General features: G+C 41.2%; 1 protein-coding gene across 2 annotated transcripts in view; it reads left to right on the top strand.

The window, feature by feature from the left end:
- Positions 1 to 404: 404 nt before the first annotated feature.
- Positions 405 to 27,139, top strand: part of ANKRD50 (ankyrin repeat domain containing 50) — a 39,973-nt gene continuing 13,238 nt past the window's right edge. The window contains exons 1-3 of one of the 2 annotated variants that reach the window (XM_030239171.2): positions 405 to 506; positions 1,316 to 2,599; positions 22,590 to 22,819. In XM_030239171.2, the coding sequence (XP_030095031.2) occupies positions 2,121 to 2,599; positions 22,590 to 22,819 (709 nt within the window). In that variant the 5' untranslated portion in view covers positions 405 to 506; positions 1,316 to 2,120. The other variant, XM_030239172.2, reaches the window with a different exon arrangement.

Genomic DNA, 27,139 nt, shown 5'->3' with positions numbered 1-27,139 from the left:
AGCCCCGCGGCGAGAGGGGCTCGCCTCCAGGCAGGACCTTTTCCGCCCAAGTCCCGCAGAAGGGAGCGCAGCGAGGCCGGGCAGGGCCGGCGCCCCGGGCCCGCGGCGGGAGGCGCGGCCGCCCCCTGCAGGGCCGCGGCGGGAGGCGCCGCGGGAGCGGGCGGGACGGGGGCGGCCCCGGGGCCGGCACAAAGCCCGGGGCGGCGGCGAGGGGCACCGCCCGTCTCCCTCCGCCCCGCACTACTTCGCCCCAGATGTCCCCGCCGCCGGAGGGGAAGGGGGGCGGGCCGAGGCGGGGCCGGGGCGGGCGGAGCGGGGAGCGAGGGAGGCGCCGAGCAGGGAGAGCACCGGGCGGGCTGAGGCAGCCGCGGAGCGGGGTGGCCGCGGCCCTGGCACGGCGGCGCCCGGGGGCGGGAGCCCAGGGGCCGGGCGGAGGAAGAGGAGGGGCGCGGGCAGCAGCGAGAGGAGCCGTCTGGAGGAGCCGCCGCGCCGAGGCGGCCTCGGAGGTGAGCGAGCGGCGGGAGGAGGCCCCTGCCCGGGCGGAGCTGACACCGGCCCCTGGCATGGGGGTCCCCGCCGGGCGCGGAGCGGGTGCCCGTGCGGAGCCGGGTGTGTGCGCGACGGAGGGCGGCGGGCACGGGGCGTGCGGAGCCGCGCCAGGGAACAGAGCTGAGGGAGGGCTGGGGCGCTCCCCAGCTGCTCGGGGGTTCCCCGGAGGGAGGGGGTCGCGCTGCCGGGCGGCTCCGAGCCGTGCCTGCCCGGGCGGGCAGGGCGCGGGGCTGAGCCCGGGCCGGCTCGGGCGGCGGCCGGGGTGCGCGGTGGCGGCAGGGCACGGGGCGGCGGCGCGGGGTGTCACGGCGTGACCCCGGGGCTGCCGGGCGCCGCTGCCGCGAACAAAGAAGCGTGCGGGGAGCAGCGCTGCCCTGCTGCACAAACTCCCGAAAACGCCCGCAGCCGGCAGGAGGGAAATAGGGTGAGGAGAGGATTCGCTGGTAAGCCTGGCTAGGAGGAATGTTTCTAGGATGGAAGGATACAGTTGGTTCTCCTCGGGAGAAAATGCAAGACTTGCTGTGGTTTTGAGGCCACTGTCATATCTGCTCATTGTTTATTGTTGGGGATTTTTTTTTTTTTTGCATGTGGCTGATCACGCCTCGTAACGACAGATTTTCTTTAAAACGGCTCTCTTGATTAATTCAACAGTATTAGGAAGAATAAGGAATACGAGCCCTTGACTTTGGTCTTTGTTGTCTGCGTTTGCAGCTGACTGAATTATGACTTGCATGTAGGGTTAAAAGTGCTGTCTCCTTTATTTCAGAGCTCTAGGGGAAGATGTTGTCTCTTCTGACATCTTGCGATTGAGATACCTGAGAACAGGTTCAGTAAGAATCAAGTTGCTGAAGAAGACGCTACGAATGTATTGAAATAAGAAGCTGTAAACATTTTTTTTTCCCTGGTCGCCTGTGCTGCATAAGAAACCGTAATGTGAAGCACTTCTCGGACACTGTCCCAGATGTATGAAGTCTGCAAAGCTCGCTGGCCAGACTGGCTGCTTTAGTCAGTGGTACTTGCCACGTTTGTGGTGTGTACATAGTACTCTGAAGAGAAATCACTTTTTTTATGAAATTCCCAGAAGGAACATTTTATTATGGACAGCTTTTTCTGTATGTATATCCAGAGAGATTAATGCCTAGAGTTGAAAGGCGTTTAGTATACACTGCAAAGTTGGCTTTCCCTCAGCTTTTCCAGATGTATTGTCTCCCCTGTACGCTGGGAACACGCACAACTGCCTGAGCCACAGATGCAGCCATGGAGCTGTGTGAACTTGTGAGCCACCCCAGGAGTCTCGCCGAGGGCTGGCCCCAGCCGCCGCTGCACGATGTCAGCTGAGCTGTGATTGTGCCGTGCTGATCCCAGCACAGCACACAGATGGAGTGACACCCGTCCTGCAGAGGAGAGGCTGCTGTGTTTTACCCTGAGGAAGGGTGCCCGGTTGCTGTCGCCTCTGTCAAGTTCTTGCACACAAGATCGTCCCGTGCCGGGTGAACGCGCCTCTCCCCGCTCCTGAGATGCTGAAGATGTGCTGCAGCTTATGACACATCCAAGAGAAGAAGCTTTATAAAATGGCTCAAACCAGCTTGCTGCAGGGAAAGCAGTTTTACTGTAGGGAGTGGGTTTTCCACAAGCTTCAGCACTGCCTCCAGGAGAAAGCGAGCTGCGGCGGCAGTGCTGCCAACAAACCATCTCTTGTAGCCAATCCTGGGAATAACAGCGGTGTTGTCTCCGGGAAAGGAGCTGCCTGGGGTGTGTTGTTGGTAGGAGGGCCCGGCAGTGGGAAGACAGCCCTGTGCACTGAGTTACTGTGGCCAAGCTCACCTGCAAACCTGCAAAGGGGCTTACATCGCCAGGCCCTGGCCTTCCATTTCTGCAGGGCCCAGGACTCTGACACGCTCTGTGTTGGAGGCTTTATTCGAGGTTTAGTCACACAGATATGCCGCAGTGGACTGATCCCGGGATATGAGGACAAACTAAGAGATCCTGCTATTCAAAGTCTCTTGCAGCCCGGGGAGTGTGAGAGGAACCCTGCTGAAGCGTTTAAAAGGTAAAAACAAATAAAAAAAAAAAAAAAACCAACAAAACAAACCCAAAATAAAACAAACAAGAAAAATCTGCTGTTTAGGTCTTCCTTCCAGTGAGCCTAAGATTCAGATAGTTTAAAACATGTTTGTTTCATGGCTTGTTATCTCTGTCAGAGCGTGCAGACTTACCATGGAGAAATCTAACTTTGTCGTTATAGCTGACATAAATAAATATTTACTTTTAAAACAAAGTTTATTATTAATAGTGAATTTATTTACATTTGTATGTTAGTACCCTCAGATGTAACTGGATGTTTTGGAAAGACTTGAAAGTAATTGACTTCAGAGTGGAAAATATCTAGTCCATGGTCTCTGTGTGCCATAAAGGTAGGGCAGTTGTCCTTCACAGACCTGGAACAGACCTTACAGGACCCTTGGAAAAGCTTCCAATAACGTGCTCTGTCCAAGAGGAAACTGGGCTAATGGATCTCTGGGTCTGATCCAGCACATCGGTTTTATGTTTGTCTAAAAATATGTGGTAGGAAAATGTCAATTAACTCCTTATGTTTCTTCTCACAATATGCACAGATTGTGTCAAATCTTTATTGCTGCTTCTTCTGTAAGTACTTCAAAGTGTTGATGGAATCAGAAATTGATCAAGAAATTGATCACCCTGTCCCTTAAGAGGTTTGTCAGCTGTCTAAGCTGAATGGAAAAGAAACAGACTTTTTTTTACTGGTGTTCCCTAACAAACCATAGTCTCCTGAGTGTATCTCTGATCATTCTGTTTCTGTGAGGATAAGGGTAAATGAAAGGATAAATTACATGTATATCCATAGGTATACTTAGAACAATGTACAGTCTTGAGCACAGCCTATGTCTATTGGTCTTTATTCCTTTGGGTCACAATGAAGGAAAATTCATGAAGGGTAAGGCTTGTCTTCATCAACAGACCTTCAGTTGAATGTCTTGCCAGCATAAAACTTCTCTGGAATATTGGTTAAACAAAATTTTTTTTTGGTACTGTGTAGTGGTGTAACTTTTTATGGTACTTGAGGGCTATTGCCTGTTTCCAGTATAAAATTCCTCTCCTCTATTTTTCTTTCCTGCCTACTAGGATTGTGGAGACAAGTACTGGGGTTGAACAGTGCTGCTTGCTCTCATTGTCATGGTGGTGTACAAGAGCCTTCTAGTTCTGATGGCTGTTATGTCCTTGCCTGCTGAATAAACAGGATGCATGTCTACATTGTTCCCAGTGTAGTGTCTTAAAACAAATAGTCTAAACCAAGACTAGTTCTGGATTTTTTGTTTGCTGCTAAGTGAATATGCAACTTCTAACAGCTATTAGGGTCCTAATTTCAGAGGTATTACGTCCTCTTAAATTCTAATGAATAAAAACTGGGTGCAATTAAGTGTCTATAAATGGAATAGCAGTCTGGCCATCTAGCTTCAGGCAGTCTTTTAAAATCATGAAAGTGGATTAATCTGGTGTGTAAGAGCCTGTTTATGTTTAAAAGTCTATTACAGGGAAATCTGACTAATTTAGTACAGCCAAGTTCTCAGTAAGAGCTGGAATCCTTCCTCTTGTGAAAGTTATTGCCTTACTGCCCAGAACAGGAGCTAGGTAAATGTCTTTAGACCAAAATTCAACCTAGAAATATAAAATATAAGAGATATTTGTTTGGACTGATTTTTATAAACATAGGGTTTATAAATGATGGGCTAATTTGAGTAGGTCAATATACATGGTTCTTGGTTTTGTACTGGGAAAATAAAATAGGCACAAGATCCAGCAATGGTCTTTTCCTTCTCAAATTTTGCAGCACTGATTGCGAACTCTTGTTATTACACTAGAAATACTTCTGGGGTAGTACAGCAGCTTCAGTCAAGGAGGTTTTTCTTTTCGCCCTTCATGTATTCCCTTGCTCCCACTTATCCTGATCTCCTGCTCTCAAAAGCAGCTGTGGTGGCTGGTTTTGGTTCTCCTGTTTCAGATTTAAGGGAGATGAGGTGTTGGAGACAAGGTGCTGTGCTGGGAATATAAGTTTTCAGCACTGTGGCAGGGGACCAGGAGGTGGCTGTTGACAGCAGCACCACGAGCTTGTTCTGCTGGGTGATACAATCTCTGTCCACAAACAAGAGGCACTTGGCCACCCCCTTCCCACCATCAGACACCTCAGTCATTTGTTTGATGGAACCTTTGCTGGTGTATAAACCGTGCAGGGAATGTTTTAACAAAATTACAATTTAGGATGTTCCGTGGTTTCTAAGGCTTGCCACTGAGCCCTTCGATCCTCTGCTCCGCTGTGTTCAGAGTTTGTGTTAAGGTTGTTGTGATGTGAAATGAGTTCTAGGAAGGCTTTCCTGTCAGATGATTGCATCTCTCATTGTGTAAAGGCACTGAAGAAACACAAAGTGCTTCATTGATTCTTGCCTTATTTTAGTTTATTCAGTAGAAGAGGAGAAAGATTTTTCTTTAAAGGCACTGTCAAATTTTTGCTCTGCTTTTCACAGCTGCTCCAGACCCAGCCATGTATTCATGGCCTAAAATGGAAAGACTTCTCTTCATAAGGGCTAAACAAGATGATACCACTCTATTTTTGTGCTGATGGTCCTGGAAATACTGAGAAAGAAAAGCTTCTTAATGTCTGGCAACATGCTAGTTTATAAACAATTTGTTTATAGTTTATTAGCCAAAATGGTGACATGCTTTCCTGAAGGATGTTTCTCAAATAGATTTTTCAGCAGTCCTGATGGTCGTAGTGATACATGTGCAATCAGTGACCCTCGGAGTAAAGACGTTTCTCATGCTGTTTAAATGTCTCCTCTTAAAAACTTCTTATGCATTTATAAGCTTAAAATCCCCTAAAAATTCTCTCAGGGCCAGATCTTGAAATTTGGAAGAACCAGAAGGGCTGAATTATACAAATGTATTTAGCATTTTGAGTTTGTTTCTGCACTGACAGCTGAGAGAAGGAACAGCTACTTACAGCACTTTTCTTATCAGGCACTCAGTGCTGGAGCAGAAAGCAGCTTAAAATGTGAGGGAGAGTGCTGAACCCTCACACTCAGATTTTCAGTGAAAGTAAAGCAGAAGGGAAGGAAAAGAAGTTATAGACACCAGAAGTTAAGAAATAATGTGATAATTTATTTCAGAAGGTCCATTAAGCTCTTATTCCCCGTTGATACAGAAAAGTTAAATTCTGAATAACCCAAATTTTGAAATGCTGTCTCTAGGGTTGTTTTGGTTTTGCTGCAGCAAGTTTGTTCTTCCAGTGATTTGGTAGGAATACAGGCAGATACCACTTATCCAAGGCCATGAGGGCAGAGAGCAACTCTGATATAAGCTGTGGATAATGCTGAGATTTGTGTAAACCAGGCTGGAGAAAGGCAATTCCCTTATGTTCCTGGTTTATGTTTTCCAGACAGAGGAGATGACATGAAACACCTTCAGACAGTAGGGAAAGGCACATAATTCCCATGTGTTGTGCTGCAGTTGGGATTATTGGTGGGAGGCAGAGCTTGCTTCATTCACAGCCCAGGGAGTGTCTGTCACTAGAAGTGTGGGCATGGTTTACCCTGCAGAGCTGATTCTTTTTTTCAGCCATTGCTCTTGAGTTTGACCTGACCAAAGCTCCTGGGACAGAGAATTTAGAGGTGGAAGGTTTTAAATAACACCATGTTTTTAAACTTCTGCCAAACACACCTTAAACCAAACTTTGAATGTTGCTTGGGTGTGTTGCTGCAATTAATAAATCACCAAAAAATGGTAAATTTCCACATCTCCCAGCTGGTTGGTGCAGGTGGAGCTGCTTTGTTCTCACTCACAGGTGAAATTTCTTTACATCTTCTGGGTCTTTTCCAGGAATTTCAAATCCTGTGAGACTTTTCACATCTTTATTTCTCACATACTGAATTTTGATCAATGGTGTCCAAGTGGTTTTTTGCTTGTGAGACATCCTAACATTTTATTACTAAAGTATTTCTCATACAACTATTTTAATGTAAGAGGGTCTAAGTGATTTTTATCAGGAAAAAGAATGAAGCTGTGAATTCAGAGTTCCACTTATTTCATTACTAAAGTTGCATTCCTATGCAAGTAGATGTCCCTGATCAGTAGAGACCCAAAAACCCCAGAAATTTAAAAGAAATAAAGCCACAAAACCAAACCAGAAAGAGCTGCTGAGCAAATCTATTACTCTTTAAGAGCTTCATAGATGTTTTCTCGAGCTGATGTTACGTTCTCTTTACTAAAAGTGAATACAGGGAAGCTCTACCCCAGAGCTTAAATATATATTTTTTTTTTTCAGAAAGGACACCAGATTCTATGCATACTGGTGCTAAAATCAGTGCAATGATTCCTTTTGCAGATTCCCAGACTATCAGAGCTTTTCTTCTGTTTCTAACTCCTCATCTCTTTGGTACACAACAGATTTGCCTCGTGATTTAACATGACCCCAATAGTGTTAAGTGATGTAAAAGGCCAAGCAGTTTTATAGTTCTCTAGAATATGCAAATACCTGTAGACTTGAGTGTGAGAGGTCATGTAAGGTTCTCTGCTGACTGCAAGTTTGAAGCAGGGGTTTATGTTGATTAAATTTGAAAGCCTTGCATGAGTTGTGTGAGTCACTCCCTTGGACAGCGTTAAAGTGCAGCAGGGCCTGTGCCAATTGCTGTTATCTATGTAAAGTTCCTTCTGCCTGCTTGGAGAGCTCCAAAGGGTTGAGCTCCAAAGGTGTTTTGTCTTTGGCAATGTAATGGAAACCTCATAAAGGGCAGAATTCAGAGGAAAAACCTCTGAGTGTCAGCCAGAGCTAACAAGCATTTCCTTCCCCCAGCCCTTCACCTGCATTGCCTTTCCATGCTACTAAGTTATTTATTTTTTCCTTCCCTCTTCCCTCAAGAGTCCTGTATCATCAGAAAGTTGCAAATGGTAGGTGATAGAGTTTTTACTCCTATCTAAATGGTATGGGAGTAACAAGTTTTATTCCAAGTTCTGGATTCTTTGTCTGACAATGTAGAAAAACAGTGGTTTGTTCAGCAAACCTTCTGTGACTTTTGTCCAGAGACTTTCAATCTGTGGTACTGAAATGCATTTTTCCTGCTTAGATGAAAGAAAAGATTCAGACATTGAGTTGTAAACGATGACAGATGAAGTGTGAAGAAGCTGCTCATTTTTAGAACTCTTTGTACCATCTTTGAAGTCATTAATATAATTAAAATTATAATGGATTGTGTAGGCTTTATTGAGCAATTAACTAGTGAGCATTTTGCTGGTTTGGAGTAGCCTGTTCTTAATTGCAAAAATCTGAGTGCATTTTGGAGTAAATTTGAGATGAATTAGGAGTATCCTGACTTTAATGGGTTTTGATATTGCACCTACATTCTTGGGAGTTTTCCTTGCTAGTGAATTAACCAAGGTATGTGCTTCTACTGGAGTTTGCAGCACCCCAGTTCCAGTGCTGTGAAAAGGGGAGAGGCAGCACATTGGAGACAGTTAAAGATATCTGAGCTTGGGCTACTGGAAACCCAAAAGCTGCTGGGATTTCCATCAATTTACTCTAGAGGACATCAGTAATTCAGTATTAATCTTTCATAGGTGACAAATGACTCAGTTTTTCTCACCCAGGTCTCAGACTGTCTGGGAGTGATCTACTTCTTTTTCTCTAATCTACTTCCTTCTGGAAAGGGCTGCAGAGCCTTTCTCTCTGCTTCCAGAGCTTCAGTGCAATCTTGGGAGCTGTAGCTCTCCAGTGCTTGCAAGAAGGGTGTGAGTATATAGATTTTGTTAGACTCTCTTAATTTTGTAGAGCTATAAATGGTAGAAACAAAGGCAAGGACTAACTGTATCCTGTGTCATCCAAAGAAGGATCTGAATGCATAATAAATTAATTTACAAGATTCTTTAAAGGAGTAAGTTAAACTTCCAGTGTGTTTGTTATACATTTACCACATGTAAAGTTCAAATGTACAATTGACAATTGAGATGGTTGGAAAGGGAGCTCAGAAAAATCAAGTCCAGCATCTCCTTCACCAGACAGAAAAAGCTGGAGATGCTGGCTTCATCTGCTCTTATGCTTCACAGTTCTTCTAGAAAAAAGAATCCATATGTTACTCTGAGTTGGTTTCTTCTTGCTATAATCCAAGTTTTTTACTACTTAGGGTGTACTCCAGAAACATAGAGAATAAATTCTTTCTTTCCTTTTTGGGACAGCCTTGTACATCTTTAAATACAGCTTTATTCTCTTTCATCTCGGCCTGAAATTCAATAATTCATTTTGTTAGTGTGTCCTCAGAGGTCACACCTAAGAATGTGGCATTAAAAAATCCCTTACCTAAATAAAAGGGTTTGGTTTCTAAGGGGAATTTTTCTTACCAATGTTTTAGATGTGTAAATAGGCAACATTCTACTTCTGTACTTGCCCAGATTTTTGTCCATTCCTACATCTTTCACTTATGCTTGACTAGAGTCCTGAAGCTAGTTGGACCCTAGCCCAGAAGATCTTGATCTGATAGAAGACTGAATTCTCCTTTTAGTAGGAGTTTTCGGGTAAAAACTATCTCATTACAGTTAAAATCGTGTTGTTTTGTTTATCTGTGATTTATTTAATACTCAGAAATGATGGAGGCAGGATACCAACTGAAAATCACACCAGTTTATGGGTAAGATGAGAAACTTACCATAGATCATGGCACAAGAGGGTTAAAAATAATCTGCCAACTCAGCCTGTCTTTCCAGTAGAGTTGCAGAAGGTAAATTTGCTTTTGTGAGAGCATCTTGACTGCTGGATCTTCTGAGTATTTCTGTGTAACTGGGCCTTTAGGCTTTTAACTGGTGCTGTGTTTCATAGGAAACTCTGTGTTCTGGTCTTCTCCAACCCATTAGAACGGTTGAGCATTGCCTGAAGCTTAAGTACTTTGTGGCATGTTTCTCTTTAGGCTTTTCCCTTAAATCTGTGGAGTTAAGGGGTCACATAGCAGCAGTCAGTGTTCCTGCAGGAGCAAGCTGTATGTTCCTCTTTCATTGTATGGAAGCACAGCCTAGAGACTGAACATAAAGGTTAAGGTTTTAACCTTTTCAGATTAAATTACCATAAGAAAGTTTCCCCCAGGCATTTTAATAATGACAACTTACATAGACCTTTTTGTCTTCTACTTCTATAGGCATTAACATTTTGGCTTTAATCAATGTGGCTCAGACTTAAACCTTACAGGTTTTCCTATAAGCTGTTTAGTTAGATGGACCTTCATAGCAATTCTTACTTGTTAATTATTTCCCTTCCCTTCAGTTTTCTGTGCACATGTTCATAGCTTGTGCAAGGGTTTAGGTTTCTTTTCCTGTCTTCTTTTTCAATGAGAAAATAAAAAGGATTTGGTGGATTGTGAAGTAGAAAGGATGTAGTGTGTCTTATATACTGGGAGAAGATAGTATTGAAATACTGCCTCCTGAAAGCCATGACTTGAAGAGGTTTCAGTTTCTTGAGTGAGATGATGTGTACAAAACACTGGGAATGATGAGAAATCTTCTGTCTTTGACCAGGAGCAGGAGTGTTTTCAATAGTTAATGCAAAGACATTTTGTGATTGAAGAATGACTGCTGAAAAAGAAATAATCAGGCCAAAAAGGCAAGAAAATAATTACATGGACCCAAGGGTTGAGTTGTACAGAGGTGTTCAAAGGTATTGCAGAGGAGGTACCAGATAGAAGGAAGTGGGTTGGTTCCTGGTCTGCTTGTTGACATCAAAATGTGAGAACATAGCATGAAAAAAGAACTGAAAATGAGATCATGATAAGAAGGCAGCTGGGGAAATTTACATAATGAAGAAATAAAAGGGGCAAAACAATTGCTATCAAATTCCTCTCTCTGTCACGTTTCACACAGAGTGAGGACCGTGCAGGCAGGTAGGAGGCATCAGGCTTTTGGGCTCAGTTGTGGATGCTGCTGTTTAAATTGATGGGAGTGAGAGGAAGGATGGAATAAATATATAAAGGATGGAATAAATATGTGATGAGTGGACTTGGAGTCCACAGACCACCAGAGGTGTCTTTTCCTTGGATTTTTTTCTTTGTCATGTCCTAATAAGAGCTGACAGTGCTTTTGTGGAGAAGGGAAGGTGGGCACCTTGCATAAGATATAAGTTGTGTGCTACAGATCTGTGATGTCCTAGAACATGAGAGAAGGAAGGGCCCTGGCAGCCCCTTATTTAAGATTATTTGCAGCATCATGGAATTGTCCTGGAAGAAAGAGAGCACTGCTCAGATGTTCTAGGTCATTTAAGGAAAATACCAGCAGTGTGGAGATGACAGTAACAGGCAGATAGGAAAGAACCTCAAGAGGAAAAACTGTTCAGAATGGGATTACAGCATGATCTCCATCTTAGAGCAGTTAATTAACAAGTCCTGGTTTAGCTACATCAGCTCTCCTGCAGTGATAGTGAGCATGCTGCACTAAGCTGTCTGTCCTTTCTCTACACTTTCCTGAAACAGAGTTCAGCAGGACATTAGGAAAAAAGCTCAGTTTGTAGGTAAAGTGAAGCTGATCCATGATAAGGAAAAATAGTGTCTTACAGGATTTTGGATTACTTTAAATGATCAAAGTCTAACAGATGGAAACTTCAGCAGTCGACAGCACAACACCAAATCATTGGGTGTTTCTATGCTTTTTTAATTAATACCTTCTTTAATCTTAAATTGTGATTTTTATCCACAGTAAACAATTTGTGTGTGAATAATAGGACAAGAGGAAGTTGTAATTTCTGTCACTTGTTGTATTGTAGCTAAAGCTAGTAAATATTAGGCTACAAAAGCAGTTCCAGGGCTAAATGCATCAGTGCAGTAAGATTGTAGAATCAGGGTTACACAGTGCTGAGCTAACAGTGTTTCTTGAGAGTAAATTATGGTGACAATACAGAAAGCATCAATTGGAGTTTTACAGGCAAGGCAGAAAAACTGTATCTGCTTGGAGCTGGGGATGAAAAAACCCAAACCACAAGGTAGCTGATGAGGCCCCAGAGTGATGCACAAGGAACATATGCTGTGAATTGTGCTTTGGGCAGTGTGGGAGAATAATTTTGAATGGGACACACGAAAGCTGCTTCATCTGTTGCCTCTTCAACTAAATGCAATAAACATTAGGACAGTCCTTTTTACTAAGATGGAAAATAAGATGGATAAAGATATGTGGTAACAAACAGAGTAGGAAAGCTGTCTTAAGTGTGCTTGACTAGGAAGGTAAATTCTCAACAGCTTTTCATCTGGTATTTGTGCAGGGGATTTTCTCAAGATGAGGTTGGACAGTATAATCCTGCAATCAGTTCAGCAGTGGAAGTGTGAGGTGCTTTATGATGGTGTGCAAGACATGAGGCAGGCAGGTGTGGAACAACTTGATTAGGGAATGATCAAGATTTTAAAATGTCAGTTGTTGATTAGCCTGGTTCTTCTAGGCTGGCATTTCAAGAGCCCCCTGTTCTGAAGGAGCAGCTTAGTGCTGAAACAGCCACTGCAGCTCCTCTTCTTCCAGCTTCCCAATCAGTAATGTTGGGGGTTTTTCCCCTTTGGAATGCCTAGGACAAATCTAATTAATTTGGGGGTTGTCAGACTGAACTGCAGAAATGATGGTGGCTCTTTTATTGTGTGTATTAATCTACTGTATGCTTTTTTATGGTCATGGAATAATAGAACATTGTAAACAAGCATATAGCCTGACAACAGGCACACAATTGAATTTATTCAGTGCAGTTTTCTACCTGTCTCATCTGGGAGTTTTTAGGTTTCTTTTTGTGCTTAGCCTTTCTCTCATGCCAGCAAACACAATCATATACCTGGAAAGAAATATCTATTCCTTCAGTTGTGTTTATGCACTGCATAAATAGAAAGAGAAGAAAGAAAGGGATTTTTGTCTATCTCCAATAGAATAGATTTGAGAATATTTGTAGAATTATACCTAGAGATTCAAATGCTTGTAAAGCTACAAGAATTTCAACTCTGTTGTGTAGTAACGTGTTCAGATTACACAGTTTATAGAAATTATGTTTTTGTTTAACAAAGAAATATTAGTTTTGCTACAACTAGGGAATCAGGTTGTTAATAAGGAAGGCTGAAAATACTGAATGTATGTGTGTGTACATATATATATATATTTCACTCACTGTACCTTTAATTTCATAAATGATTTAAAACTAACTTTGTAATTTTGAGACATTCTGTTCATATATAAACTTGGTCATTTTCTTATTGTGGTGCCCCAGTCTTACATGTTGCATTTCAAACACAGGCTTTTGAATATTTGCAAAGTAAGTTGTTATCTTAACTTTACATGTATGCAAAATAAGGAGAAGTATAGGCAATTCTCTCATTTCTACTAATGATAGTTTTCAGTGAGTCTGATTTGATGCTTTCATCTCATGCATTTGATCTAAAGTGTGCATTCTTTGGCACCTCCTACTTTCTTTTTAAAAAAAGATGGATTTGCAGGAAAAAATACCATTGAGAACTTAATTGATTCTTAATAGGAAGAAAAACATTGATTTTTTTGACCCTAAGTATTAAAGCAAAACTTGGTGGATGACAAATTCCAGGAATAAATGTAAATAACAGCTTGGACAACAGCTCAAAAACTGGGGATGGAGGAGGAGGGGAAATAGGCTTGGTCATGTAGGTCATGGGACAGACAAAAGATAAGTCAGGGAGTAATCAAATGCCTTAGGTGTCTTCATACTAATGGAAAAAAGGTAAGGGGTGAACAAGCAGAACTGGAAATTTTAGTGTGCAGTCAAGATTGAGTTCTGTGCTCTAAAAGATCTGTCAGGATAACTTGTATAACAGGTATGTGTTTAAAAAAAAAGTAGCTTGTTTTGTACATAACATGCTTGCTTGTAGTTCAGGACTAAAGTAAAGAAATTAAAGCCACTGGGAAATCTGAAAAAAATACAAATATCACATGTGGTGATAGCCCTCCCTACATGTGGGATTTCTATTTGAAGGTTTGTTGGTAAGCCTGATCTTCCATGGACTGGAAATCAAACACCTATCAGACCACCTTGTGTGTATAAGGGTTTACCTGCTTTGTCCCAATAGGGTTTGTGGTAATTCAGAGATCCCCTCAGCTCAAAACCATGTCTTTTGTAAAATTACAAGTGCTTTACCCTACCAAAGCAGCAAGCTCAAGTAAGCTAAGCTGCTTTAAGATTACAAGTGGTGTCATCCGTGGCATAGAATTTGGATGATAATGTCGGCAGAGTTAAAAATTTGAATAACAAATAGGAGATAAAGCATCAGCTGGGAAGGCATGATAGAAGCAGGAGTCTGGCAGTGACCATGCTTCTGATCTCAAAGGGGAGAGAATAGTTAGTGGGGAGACACAAATTAGCTTCAGTCAGATTGGAAAAATCAGCTGAGGAAGTGAAATCTTTTGGTTATAGTGACTATGAAATGATCTTAAATGCATGTGTTGGGTTAATGGTTGGACTCAAAGGTCTTTTCATAGAATGCTAAATGATTCTATGAGTCTTTGCTTAGAAGGGGAGGAGAAAGAAAGACAAACTAAAAGGATGGAGGTGTAGCATCTCAGAAGATTAGTGAGTGAGATCTGATGAAGACAAGTATAATGAAAGCAAGGAGCTGGCTGGGAAGAGCACTGAGGTCTCAAAGCACTGTATTAAATGTCTGGTTCAGTGAAACTGAGTAGCTCCTCACGTGTTAAACTCCCTCAGGAAGGTGGCAGGAAGAAAATAGAGCAGCCACTAAATGTGAAAGTGAAAGAGAAATGTAAAAATGAGAACCAGACTGCAAGTTCAAGGTGCATTGATCGTGTTTCCTGTGAGGTGTGTTTTACAAGAAGTAACTCCATTTATGTTAGCAGAAAAAAGACAATATCCACCAAGTGTTGATCTGCTATTCCTTGGGGAGAAAAAACTGATAACAGTAGGAAAGCTAAAATTTCAATGCTCCTTTATATTGCCCTTTCTTTAAAAACAGTCATTTTGCAGTCAGCTAACATAATTAAAAGTAGCAAGAAACAGGTAAGATCAAAGGAAAATATAGCCCAGGCCAAAAACCTCAAGCAGGTATCCAACATGGAATAGGTGAGATGTTCTCAAACTGTTACTGATTGTCTGCAAAGGAGAGGTTATCTTTATCAGGATTGCTGAGTTGAAAGAAAAATTTGTGTATTTAGTGCCTTGATTTAAGAAGGGTATAAAAGGTGTGGGGAATTAGAAATGTGTCAGTCAAGATGAAAAATGCCAGAAGAAATAATCAGACAAACTATTTGCAGACAGCTGGGAGATAAGAAAGAGGTGAAAAACAACTAACATGGTATGACATGGTTTGGTTTTGATAAATTTAATCTAATGTGTGTTTGGAAGAGTCACAGGACTGCTGGATAAGAGATACCCATAAATGCCATCTTGTCTGCAGGAAGGCTTTACTTGCATGGGACTGGTGCAAACAGGCCTTGTGCAAGGTAGAACTATATTTCACTATGTGGAATAAGAGATTAGCAACTGTACTTACCAGTATTCCACTTTCAAACTGACACAGCACATCAAGTTGGTTTCATACCACCTTTTGCTTGTGGCTTTTTTTTTCTTTTCAATCTGTTCCTTAATTCTGTCAGGTGACTGGAGAGAAATGGTTATAAATTTTGGGTACTGCTGGCTTCCTTGTCATGATGCTGGTGTTCTCTATGGGGCAGGAAGTACAAGGTTTGAATTGCAGGAAAGCAGGTAAAGGTTAGACACAGGAAGGGAAGGAGAAAACTTCCCAGGTTCAAGAATATTGAAGCACTGGAATGGATTGCTTAGGGAGACAGTATTGATTTGTGGAAATCTTAAAGAATGCCTAGGCTTGTATCTCAGGGATGGCAGATACAGAGCTGATCCTGCTGAAGGTATGGCAGTGGACTAAGTGACCTCTCTATCACTAAAAAACAGAACTGTGAGAGTTTGTTTTGAATACATTGCCTTTGTTTTTTTATTTACATGTTTGGGGAAAATCTTTTCATTGTCTTGTGTGCTGTTCCCCTCTTTGCCTTTGGGGATGCAGATTTTTGTATGTCAGACTCGACGTAATTTAGAATATATTTTATATGTTAGGACATATGGCAAGTATATTCCATTTAAAATACAGTCAGCCTGCTCCTGGTAGCAGTTGGGAATGATTTTCAGACACAGTTGTCTGTCCTTTATAATAGCCAAGTTGTTTGCAAACTGTTCTGGGCAGTCCACTATTACACCAAAATATTTGCTCTTAAGGCTTCTATTTTCCACGGTCTCAAGTAAATCCACGAGTAGCTCTGCTGGCTGTGCTTTGTAGCCAAAAATCACCTCTGTATTTGTGTGAGACTGTAGGAGGGCTCTAATCAATACCCAAGGTCCAGCATGGCCTGTTTCTGTGGGACCAGTGGCGCTGGTTCCACCATCAATTCTGCTTTTGTCTGGCCTGTGCCCTAGAGCTGGCTTTTGTGTTCTCCTGCTGGGGCTGCAAGTCTGCCTTACAATTGCAGATAAAATCCAGGTTGCTACAAGACGTTGCAAAATCAGGTATTGAGTTGCACAAGACTTGCCTGCTGTTTCTAATTCACCACTTCTGAAAAGGCCAGACCCTCGATTTACATCTGTGTACTTCACCTAGAGCTTTCCCAATAGGTGATTCTCAGGGAGGGTTTTGTTTGGTTTTTCTGCTTTCTGCCCCTTCCTTCATAGGATTAACCATGGTTGGGTAGAATTGTTAGAGCCAGTTTGTCTTCCTGTGCAGCCTGCAAATAAATAATTTACTAGAAACAATAATCTGTATTACAGTGTAGCCCAGGAGTGTGCCTTAATACCAGTATTACACTTAGCCAGAAAGTGATAATCAGCTGCAGGGCACTTTATCTTGTTGAGAAAGTACAGAACAAGTACCTCGATAACCAGATCAGATCTGTCAGTGTGTACACAGGTGTGCCCACATCCAACTGGCTCCCTTCACTTTTGCCTTATGGGTTCTATTTTGCAGCTTTGTTAAAGTGTGGAATTGTTCTGTGCTTCACAGTCCTCGTATTTCATAAACATTCCCAGGTAGTTAAGGGTCCCGTGTGTCTGTTTTGCTGGATGTTATTACCAGTAGCAGCAGCTGGGCAATTAGTAAGAAGGAAAGGCCTGTATTCCACGTGTGGATAGTGCCAAGAGTTGGGCTGGTGATATACAGAAAGCAGCTATTGATTTGATCATTAATTTCCCTTTTAATCATTAGCCAGAATGCATTATAAGGCAGGTAAACAAACCGTTTACTGTAAGTCATCCATAAGATGTAAATGCCTTGTCACAGGACCAAATAAAACTCACTCTCTACAAACAGTCCTACAAGCAATTTGTAAGGATGCTCTGGTTTTTCTTTCTGTGTGAATACAGCTGCTAAAAGTACTTGGAAAGAGGGTAATATTTCATCAGCTGAACAGCAGGAATTGTCAATTTTATTAGAAGTTAAATTCACCTTTTCTTTTTTTATGGCGACCTGTGCCCCAAATGCAGTTTGGAAAACAAAAGAGAAAAATGCAGCTATTGGTGTAAGTCTGGCTTTGCTGAAGCTTCTAACAGTCTTTAACAGCTTTATCTTCACTGGCTCCATGCTTTTAAATGCAAATTGAGAACTGGGGGTGGTGGGGACAGACAGCTTTAATGGATTATGCTCCCTGCTAACCAACCCCTGGATTATTCCAATATACAAATGAACATGTGTCTGTAAGCATAGGAGAAGCAAGCTCTGGTGTTTGCTGTCACTTGTGAGAGTTTTTCAAGTAGGGATGATTACAAAACACTTGAGAGTTGAGCTCTTTTTTTTTTCTATTTTTAGGCATTTAGAAGCTCTTAGGTTTACTCCATGAGCAGTGGAAGTAGTGAAAACCCTATTGTATAGATTTGTGCCCTGGGGTACCTCTGTCCTGAGGTGTCCTGCAATGGCCTGAGCTCCCCTCTGTAGTGTCTGTACAATGTAATTCCTTCCCCTTTCCCTGGCATGCAGCTCCCCCAGCTCTTAACTGCCCTGCAGAGCCTTCTCCTTGCCTGCCTGCTCCCCAGCAGTGACTGGGCACAGCAGAGCTTCTGCTGCATCTCATTTAGAGGCAGCAGCATCAGGTTTCCCCTCAGTGGTTAGGATTTTTGCTAGGTCTCAGCGTGTGATTTTTAGGCAAAAATCCCACTGCTTCTTATGTTGCTGGCAAAAATTACTACAACATTATGTAAACATAGTTGGCTTATTTACAGTCTCACTGTGCACTTTATTTTCAGTTTTTGCCAATGCAACATAAATGGAAGTAAATTTCTTAAAAATCACATTGTGAAGGGCTGTGATATCTCATGTTGTAAAGCACTTAAAAGAAGGAAGATGCTTGTTGGCTTTTCTGAGGATTGAGATGAGTGCTTAGAGAATTATTTTGTCATACACCAGGTATTGTTAAACTCTATATATATAAATACATAATCAGAAAGACATCGATCCAATATATATAGAGGGCATATTCCTGATGAATATGCAGGGTTTAGGAATATGACAAATAGCTGGTGAATTTCTTCAAGGAGTCTGGTGTAGAAACGTGGGAAAAAGCAGGAGGAAGCTGTGTGTGGAGTAACAATGTTGTCTGCTTCTTTAGGAATTTTCATTGGAAAGAACAGAGTTTGTAAATGCCTGATGCAGACCTCTGGGATAGTGCTTCTCAGGAATACAAACTGGAAATACTGAGATACAATCCCTTGGGAGGATTCCCAAAAAGCACTTTGTTTAAGCATTGTTACACTGTTTAGAAAAGGAAAGGTAAGGGCTCAGTAGTAGTAGTACAGCAGATTTCCAAGGATGTAATTTCTGTCAGAAAATTTGAAGCTTGTCATGCTTTGCTAAAAGTAGCAGCACTTGGAGTCTGACAAATCAGGGGTAGTGGTTGTGTTTTTCTTTGGGTTGGTTTTTGGGTTTTTTTTGGCCCTGTGGCTTCTGGCCTGCTTAGGAGATGATTTTTATACACTTGTTCTGTGTGTTTGTCAGTAGAGAATGCTGGCAGCTGGGTAGACAAACAGGAGCCCTTCTAGGATGCTACGCTCCCAGTTTAAGTGGGACACAGCTTTTTTATACACCAGAGACAGTCAAATATGAGGAACACATTATGATTTCTTTTGCTCTTAGAGCCACCCATTAATTTCTATTTGGCAATTAATTCTTTTTTCCTCTTTTTTAAATAAGTGTGTGCACTCCTCTGTGATGCTTTTCAGCATTTGTGAACAGTGCTGCTCTTTCTGCTCTGATCTGTTGTGTCTTTGTGGATCCAATCAAAATCTCAAGGCCAGCCATAAGCAGAATTTCAGCATAGCCTGTGTATATTCCTTCCATGTGTGGAAAATCATATTTGCATGGGTTCAGTCAACTCAGTAGCAATCCTGAAGAATTCTATGGGATGGCTCATTGTTCTGAGGAATTCTTGTTTGCTGCAGAGCATGTAAAACATCTTTGCTCTGCATAAGTCATGAGATTGCCATTAAAATGAATTCCATCTTTTAAAACACCTAATTGTGCTGTTTTCTCTGGAGATTTTCTGTTTTTACAAATATCCAGGTTAACTCGGGACTTTTTTAATGATCACCACTTTTATATCTATATTCAGTATAAAAGTTGTAAAGATAAAGCTGTTACCCTTTCAGAAGGTAAAGAAAATCAACTTCCAATCTTTTGAGAGGCACTCTGCAATTAAGCAATCTGTTACAACAATCTGTAGATGAATCACCCTTGAGGGAAGTGCTTTAAAGACCTTGTTAATTCCGTGTTGATTTATGTTATTTTCCTGTGTAATCAAGAAATGGTAGGGGAGTGGAATTACTAAGTCATGTTATGGAGGCAAACACAGACTCAGGATGGTGTAGAAAAGACCTTTGAGATCATTGACCCAGTACTGCCCAGTCCACCACTAAACCATGACTTGGGAGAGGAGACTGACTTGGGGAGGGTTTGCTCAGTGCCCCCATCCAGATCAGCAATAAAGACACGAAACAGAACTGGCCCCAAAATGCCACTTGTGACCTGCCCCCAGCTGGGTTTAACTCTGTTCCCCACCTCTCTTTAGACTCCACCATCCAGCCAATTTGTCCAGGAGGGTGATTCTGGCAGAGGTTTTACTGAAGTCTGTCTACACAACATCCACAGCTTTGCCCTCATGCCCTGAGCAGGTCACCCTGTCCTAGAAGGAGATCAGGTTGGTCAGGCAGGACCTGCCTTTCCTAACCCTGTGCTGTCTGGGGCTGATCCCCTGGCTGTCACATAATGGGACTTCTGGCACATTAGCACAGCACTTCCCAAAAAGTTTCACTGTAATGTTCCTTGGCACCCGCTCTGAACTCATGATTTAAAGTGTCTCAGAAGAACAGAATTTTATCAAACAGTTTCAAAGGGCACTTAAAGAGAAAGCCTGATCAATATCTTGTTAATGCCACACTTTTATTAATATTGCTCTCAGCTGGGAGAAGTCATTGTGCCTCATTTCTTATGTGCATATATTTTTCCTAGTGGGATTTAAATTGTGTTAAGATTCAAAAGTACAAGTTTTGTGAAGTGGAAAGAAGCAGAGCACAGGGAGACAAGGAGCTGTGGAATAGCATTTTGTGGAGCAGCTTCAATATGCTAGGACTCATTTGCCTGGGAAAAAGTAGCTCAGAGAGGCTGTGGTACAAATGGCATAGACAGTGGGAACATGACATTACTGCTCACTGTCCCTTCCAGTCAGAAGTTGAAGGATATCAAATGGAACAAGGACATTTTGGTTTGTAAACCACAAAAGGAAGGGTTATTTCATGCAGTGTGCAGCTAAGCTGCAGACAGCCTTGCTGTTGTGAATGCCAGAGCCTTAAACCAGTTCATACAAGACTTGGACAGACCTGTGGAAGGAAGTGTGGTCAGTTAAGGGATGTTAAATGCAAAAGCTGAATCTCAGAAAGTCCCTGGAAGCAGTGGTGGCTGAGAATAATGGTAAAATTTGGTCTTCTAGTGCTTGCCCAGTGCTTACATTATTCCTTAGACATCTGCTTCCAGCCCTGTTTGGAGGCAGAGTGATTTGGGAATCTTTCCCAGACAAGACTGTTTGCTATTCTTGGTGGTGTTCCCAACAGGTAAAAACTGACACAAGAATGTTTCTGGATGCTCCTAAGGTATTTCATAGGCATTTTGTTAGGTCACATGGATTTTAAGTGAGATTTTTAATTTAAGATAACCATTACCATTTCTTCATATCTCATAGTAACATTCATTCTCCAAAAGTAATTTCATACAGGGAACTATGGGAGAAGAAAATTAGTTTTGATAGGGAAAGAAATGTTGCAGGAAAAATGCCTTGACACAAATAGCTGAGGGGGCAAGGCAGCATTTTGGTGGGGGAAGGGGTGGAAAATGTGGTCATTTCCAACTGCCTCCTTTCATTGTGGAATTGGCATCACTTGGGAAAGTAATTTTAACCTCATGGCTACTTTAATTTCCTGTTCTGTAAATTGGTAGCTGCTAAACTTCCCAGCCTAGTGGGCAGTGATTTCAGTTGGAAATCAGGCATCCTCTGAAGGAGTACCTAGCTGGGCAATTACCAGAGTTCCAGAAGTCTTGTGCTTCTGAAAAAAAAGGGGGGAGACCATGTTTTAAAATCCGTAATACTGAATATTTTTAGATCACAAGTATTCTGTACTTCCTTTTTATACCTTTGAGGAAATTTCCCCCCTAGTCTGTTCTGCTGGATTCTGCTGTTACTGTCAGACTTGAAAAGTGCACCACTGTTTCCATTTTGCTTTTTTCTCTGTCAGAAAACCAGAAAATAACAAACCTTCCCCTAATAAGGCTTATGAATAATTTCTGAAGTGGGTTAAATTCCTGCATTAACAGGCAGGATTTTCCTGTATTTCCCATTTGAATGCTTGGTAGGTGATAATGTGTTGACCAAAGTCTTCTGAAGGTAAATTTGTTCAGTAAAATAAATGAAAAAAAGGTTATTATGGTCTTGAGTAAAACAAAAAAAAAAAAAAAAACATATGATGGGCATGCCTTCTGGACATGTGCAAACAGCAAATTTACAAGAGAGTAAACTGTCAGATATGTATTTTTCTCACCTCGTTTCATTTTCCAAATCTTTTTACTATAAAGTCAAAAGTTTACTTGCCAAGTGTATTTAAAGATAATTTAGTCAGTGAAACTAACAGGCCTAAATCACTATGAGGTTACCCAAAAAATAGTAGTGTAGTGTGGAAATACTGAATAGATGCATGATGGTTGTGTAGTGCTATTTAAAGATACATATAAATGCAGTGAGGTATATTTTTAAGAACCACGTGCTAAAGAGATGCAAATTTAAAAATTTTAGCCACACAATCAGATGTGTTGTTAGAGCTGCATCCCAAGGATGCAGATAATCCTTTCCCAGTAACAGGAGCTTGGCAGCTTCAATATAAATAAAAGCTAATACATCAAAGTCACTGCCGAATGCCTCCGTCTGCTACTAATTTGCATTTTATTTGTGAAGGTATGGCAGAAATGCTGTTCTTTGTAATAGTGTTATTCATTCTGACTTGATCTCTTGGAGCTCTGATATTTCATGTGTCTTTCAGATTTTTGTTTCATGACCAGCTTTTGTTCACTATTAGTTTCTGATAAGCAGTAGCAGCAGCTTTGGCAGAGACAACAGTAGTGAAGTTCTTAAGCTTTTGGCCAAGGAGCTTCTTAGTGAAGCAACATTTTTACAAGTCTTCTAATTACTTTTGAACACTATTACATAATTTTAAAGTATTGTTATAAATTAGAAGTTCATGAAAAAGTAATGCTGCCTAAGCAAGAACTACATCACTACCTGCCTGTTCAAAGTATTTCTTTTAGTTTAGTCTACCTCAATATTTTCCATGGTAACTGTTTTTAAAAAGTAACTTTGCATTTTAAGTTGATCATAGCTTTGTCCTGGATGCCTGTGACAGTCAATATGTTGTTAAATGCGTTTAAAACACCAATTTTGTGCTGTGTTCCTTCCAGGTGCATTCTGCTGCCTCTCCTGGGAATGAAGCCCCCTCAGCAGAGCCTCTTCATGCTGGTGGACTCGGTGGATGAGGGCTGTAACGTTTCTGAGGGTGAACAGACTTCCTCAAGTTTGTCTGGGACAATAGCAGAGATTTTAGCCAGCCACTTCGAGTTCTTCCCTCCCTGGCTGCTCCTCCTGTGTTCTGCCCGCAAGCAGAGTAAAGCTGTTACCAAAATGTTTACAGGTGAGCACAGAGCACAGGAATTGTTTGGGACCTGTACCTAGGATGTTGTATTTACCAGGCCCTGGGGATGATGGGAAGCACTGCTGCATGCTTAGTTCTAAAAAAATGACAGTAGCAAAAATAGTAATTGTAAAAAACACACATCCCTGTGTGGTATTTGTGGGGTCCCCCGTAGCAGGAAGGAAATGATGAATCTGACTCCATGTTCTTAGAAGGCTCATTTATTATTTTATGATATGATATTATGTTAAAGAATGCTATACTAAAACTATACTAAAGAATAGAGAAAGGATACAGACAGGAGGCTTAACAAGATACTAATGAAAAACTCGTGACTCTCCAGAACCTCGACACAGCTGGACTGTGATTGGTCATTAAGTCAAAACAATTCCCACATTAGATAAAAAAATCTCCAAACACATTCCAAAGCAGCAAAACACAGGAGAAGCAAATGAGATAATATTGTTTTCCTTTTTCTCTGAGGCTTCTCAGCTTCCCAGGAGAGAAATCCTGGCTAAGGGATTTTTCAGAAAATATGATGGTGATATCCCTGTTTCCCCAGGACTATGGAAAGCTTAAATCAGCCAAGCATTTTAGAGTTAAATTTTATCTTTGCAAAGCATCCATGTTCTCTTCGGTGTGTTGAATTTTCCTCTTGCTTTGCTCATTTTAGGAAGCTTCAAACAGCATAGGGGATGTGTAAGTGTAAAGTATTTCAGCTGCATACATAATTTCCTTACAACCTCAGAAGGTTTTCCTTTCACCTGCCATTAAAATCTCTCCCTGTGTTTGCAGAAAGTGGGTAATAGTCTCTGAAGGTGAAATTGGAGAGAGGAACAATGTAGATGTGGATTCTTGAACTGTGCTTTTGGCAAAAGTTGCACAGCAAAAAAAATTTTTACAGCTTCTTCTTCCAGGCTTTACTGTGTCATGAGAACATTTCTTCACTGTAATGACATTGTTACTGGAAGTTCTCTGAAATTTAATAAAAGGCAATATCTGGACTGGATTCCAGGCCTATGTATAAAGCCTGTGTGTATTAAGGACACAATTAGGACAAAAAATGTGATTATAGAACTTAGACCCATAGGCTTGCTCCCTGCCACAGTGGCAGAAGGTCAATGGGATAATTGCACTTTGGAATGAAGTACTATATTAGTCAGAGGCAGACATGAAGACTGGTATTTGGGAGTATGTGACAACTAACAGAAACTTTGGGGTGGCTTCACAGGGCTCCTTCAAGCATTCATATGGGAATAGTTTTGTGTGAGTTTGGCTGATTAGATATCTTGTTATTGCCAAAAAACCAGACAAGACTTTCTCACCACAGTCCTTTTTCCTTTCCCTTGAATCATACAATGTTTCAGACTAGCCTTAAAAACGTGCTGTTGTCTTTTAAGTATATTTCCAGATGGAATTCCTGACAGGAAAAATCAGCAGAACTAATGGATATGCCTTTAAAATAAATTTAATTCCAGTGAGTTAATTTTTCATTTCCACAGAGTATGACTTGATGAATAGCATAAAGGAAATTGGTGTGTGATTCTATAAATCCCATCTTCACTGTGGAAAAGGTACAGCAAAGAAAGAACTGGATATAAATTGAGAAGAAATTTTAGGGTCTGTATGGAGGCAATTGTGGTTTAGTCACTATGAAGGGAAAATGTGACATTACAGCCAATGTGCTGGCTGCCCATTTAATTCACTGTTGGAGGATTTTCCTGTTACCAGCCAATATTCAGGTTTGCAGAAGGTGTAGTGAGGATATGGGGGCACGGCTGAAGCTTCTGTTAACTTCAGAAACTAGGCAACTTGGTCTTGTAAAAATGCAAATAATGTGGATTTCTTTTTTGGGTTCTGGCCTGCAAAGGATTGACTGACATTCACTCTTCTACTGGGGCAAACTCTTCTCCTCCTTTGTGGTATTTGAACATTTACTTTTAGCTAAGCCAATTTTTAAAGCTACTTATATTTAGTTGGTGGGCAGGCAGAAGTGGAGATAACTATAACTATTCTGGGCCAAGTAAAAATCAGTTGCACTGTAACTTGGTGAGAAAGATTGGGATCCTTTCAGAATTGATTGAGAAAATGTGTCCCATCTGTAGATTTTTCTGTTAAAAAGTTTTGGAGTATGGTATGAAATATACATTGACCGCTATTAATTTGTTTGCAGTGAGTTTGGATCTGTTTTGACTTAAAATTTTCATTCAGTGAAAAATTCTTCTGAATCTGTCTGACAAATAGGTTTAGATCTCATGTCAGCAAAATCTTCTCAATGACTGGAAGCAGGCTTGCTGCTGTGGCTTTCTCCTGATGATGTTCTTTTTTGGGTGTGCAGTACAGATGGGAGTTGTGCAAGCAGCTCCTGAGCCAAAAATAGTGATGACATGGAAGAGAGAGTCCAGTCTTTCTCACCCACTGTCATCCTGAGGCTGCCAGTGGTGAATAATCATCCCTAGCACTCTTAAGAATGAGAAAAAGAGGAGGGGTGTTTGTTCTGGTCCTCTTTGTTCTTTCACTTCTGGTGGCAACATATTTATGACAACTGAATAGCTGTGTGCCTGCATCTGCTGCAGCTTGTGCTCTGGGCCCTTCTGAATTCCCAGATTCTGTAGTAGCACAATGTGCTACGGATTTTTTCCCCTTGCTCAGATTCTCAGCTTTCATTAATTTAAAAAGAAAAAGTAAAAAAAAAAAAAAAGGTTTTGCCTCTTGTGGCTCCAGAGACAACCTCAGAAATATGAACCAAATGTGAGATGATGCCTGGCTGAGTCTGCGGTCGCCCTCCACAGTGAGCAAATGCCAAATGAGTTAAAAAAGAGAGGGACAGATAACTGCCTTCTCTTCATATGCTCTGTCACCAACTGCCACATGCTGCCTGCTTGCTTTTCCTCATGGCTTTTCCCCTAAATTTAACAATTCTGCCTTGCACCCATGGTTATCCACGTTGTCTCCCACATCATCATTTATTATTTGACTCCAAGTGTGGGCACTCAAGCAGCTACATCAGCACAGCCTTTCCAACATGGAAGTGGCACAGAACATAAAATGTACCACAAAAAAAAAATATTTTCTTTCATTTTTAGCTATTGAGCTAATTCTAAGGCTTCTTCAAAAAATGAGACTAAATCTTGAAAGCATAGGAGTCATGCTTACAAATCTGATTTCCTGTTATAAAAATCCCTCATATTAGGGATTTGAGACATTTAAAAATCAAGCAATTTTACATAGATAAGTTGGAGTTAACAGCAGATAATTTCTCATGAACAGCATAAAGGTAAATAGGTAAAGATGCATATGTGCAAATGGTTTTAAAAGGCTTCTTTTTAATAGGCATTTCCCTAATTTCTTCTTTTTTCGTTAGACACATAAATCAAATATCTGTGGCATGTGGCTTGATTATACCCCTCAGTTCAACACTGACATTCTTCTGAAGAATTCTTTCTCATGCATGAGGCATGAGTGCATCAGTGCAGCACAACCTGTGCAGGGTCACATCTCAGGGAGCCTTAGTTCTCTTGAAGTTAATGGCAAATACCAGAAAGATACTGGAAAATTCAATAAAAAACCAAAAGTGGAGGTGAAAGGGTTCAGTTAAACCTCAGAGAGAACTTTTAAGTACCATTCACCCACTTGTCCATAGGCAGGAACTGACAGTGTCATCCATTTGTCACTCATCCTTTTATTTGTCATTCAGTTCCAGACAGACAGGAACTTTTAGGAGTTGGTATCTAACTGAATTTGTTCTTGATTGGAAATCTCAGGATTTCTCATGTTTATGCTGTTTACTGGTCTGAATAGATGTGGAGGGTTGTTTTCCTTATATAAGCCTTTCCAAAAAAAACTTAAAAATTAGCAAAATTTTGAAAATTTTAGAGAAATATAGTAAAAAATCATAGTGCAACTTCTCTCAGAAACCTCACTGTTTGGTGATTAGAGCTACTAAGGTAATTCCATTGCTGGATTCCCAAACCAAATTAGTTGCCAGATTTGAAGCTGAGCCTTTCTGCCATTCCAGAAAATAAATGGCGTGAGACTACTTCAGGAGAGATTGCTTCCAAAATAAAAAAATCTAAGTTGTCCTCTAATTTTTCATTGTAGGATGGAATTTGTTTGGGTGATTTCATGTTTCTTTGAAGTCTTTATGAGAGTTGGAGTCTTGCTGTAAAAGATAAACTATATATTTATGTGGTTGTAAAATTTACTTCTATAATATTGAAGCTTTGCAAAAGTTTATTTCTTGTTTAGGTTTGGGGTTTGGAAAGAAAAATTCTTTCGAATGCTTGGGAAAATATAGGGAGCTTTTAATTACTGTGTCCT

The sequence above is a fragment of the Serinus canaria genome, chromosome 4 (assembly GCF_022539315.1).
Source record: "Serinus canaria isolate serCan28SL12 chromosome 4, serCan2020, whole genome shotgun sequence".
In the NCBI taxonomy this organism is placed as follows: Eukaryota; Metazoa; Chordata; class Aves; order Passeriformes; family Fringillidae; genus Serinus; species Serinus canaria.
Note: the sequence above shows the minus strand (reverse complement) of the source record. Positions and strands in the feature narration are given on the sequence as shown.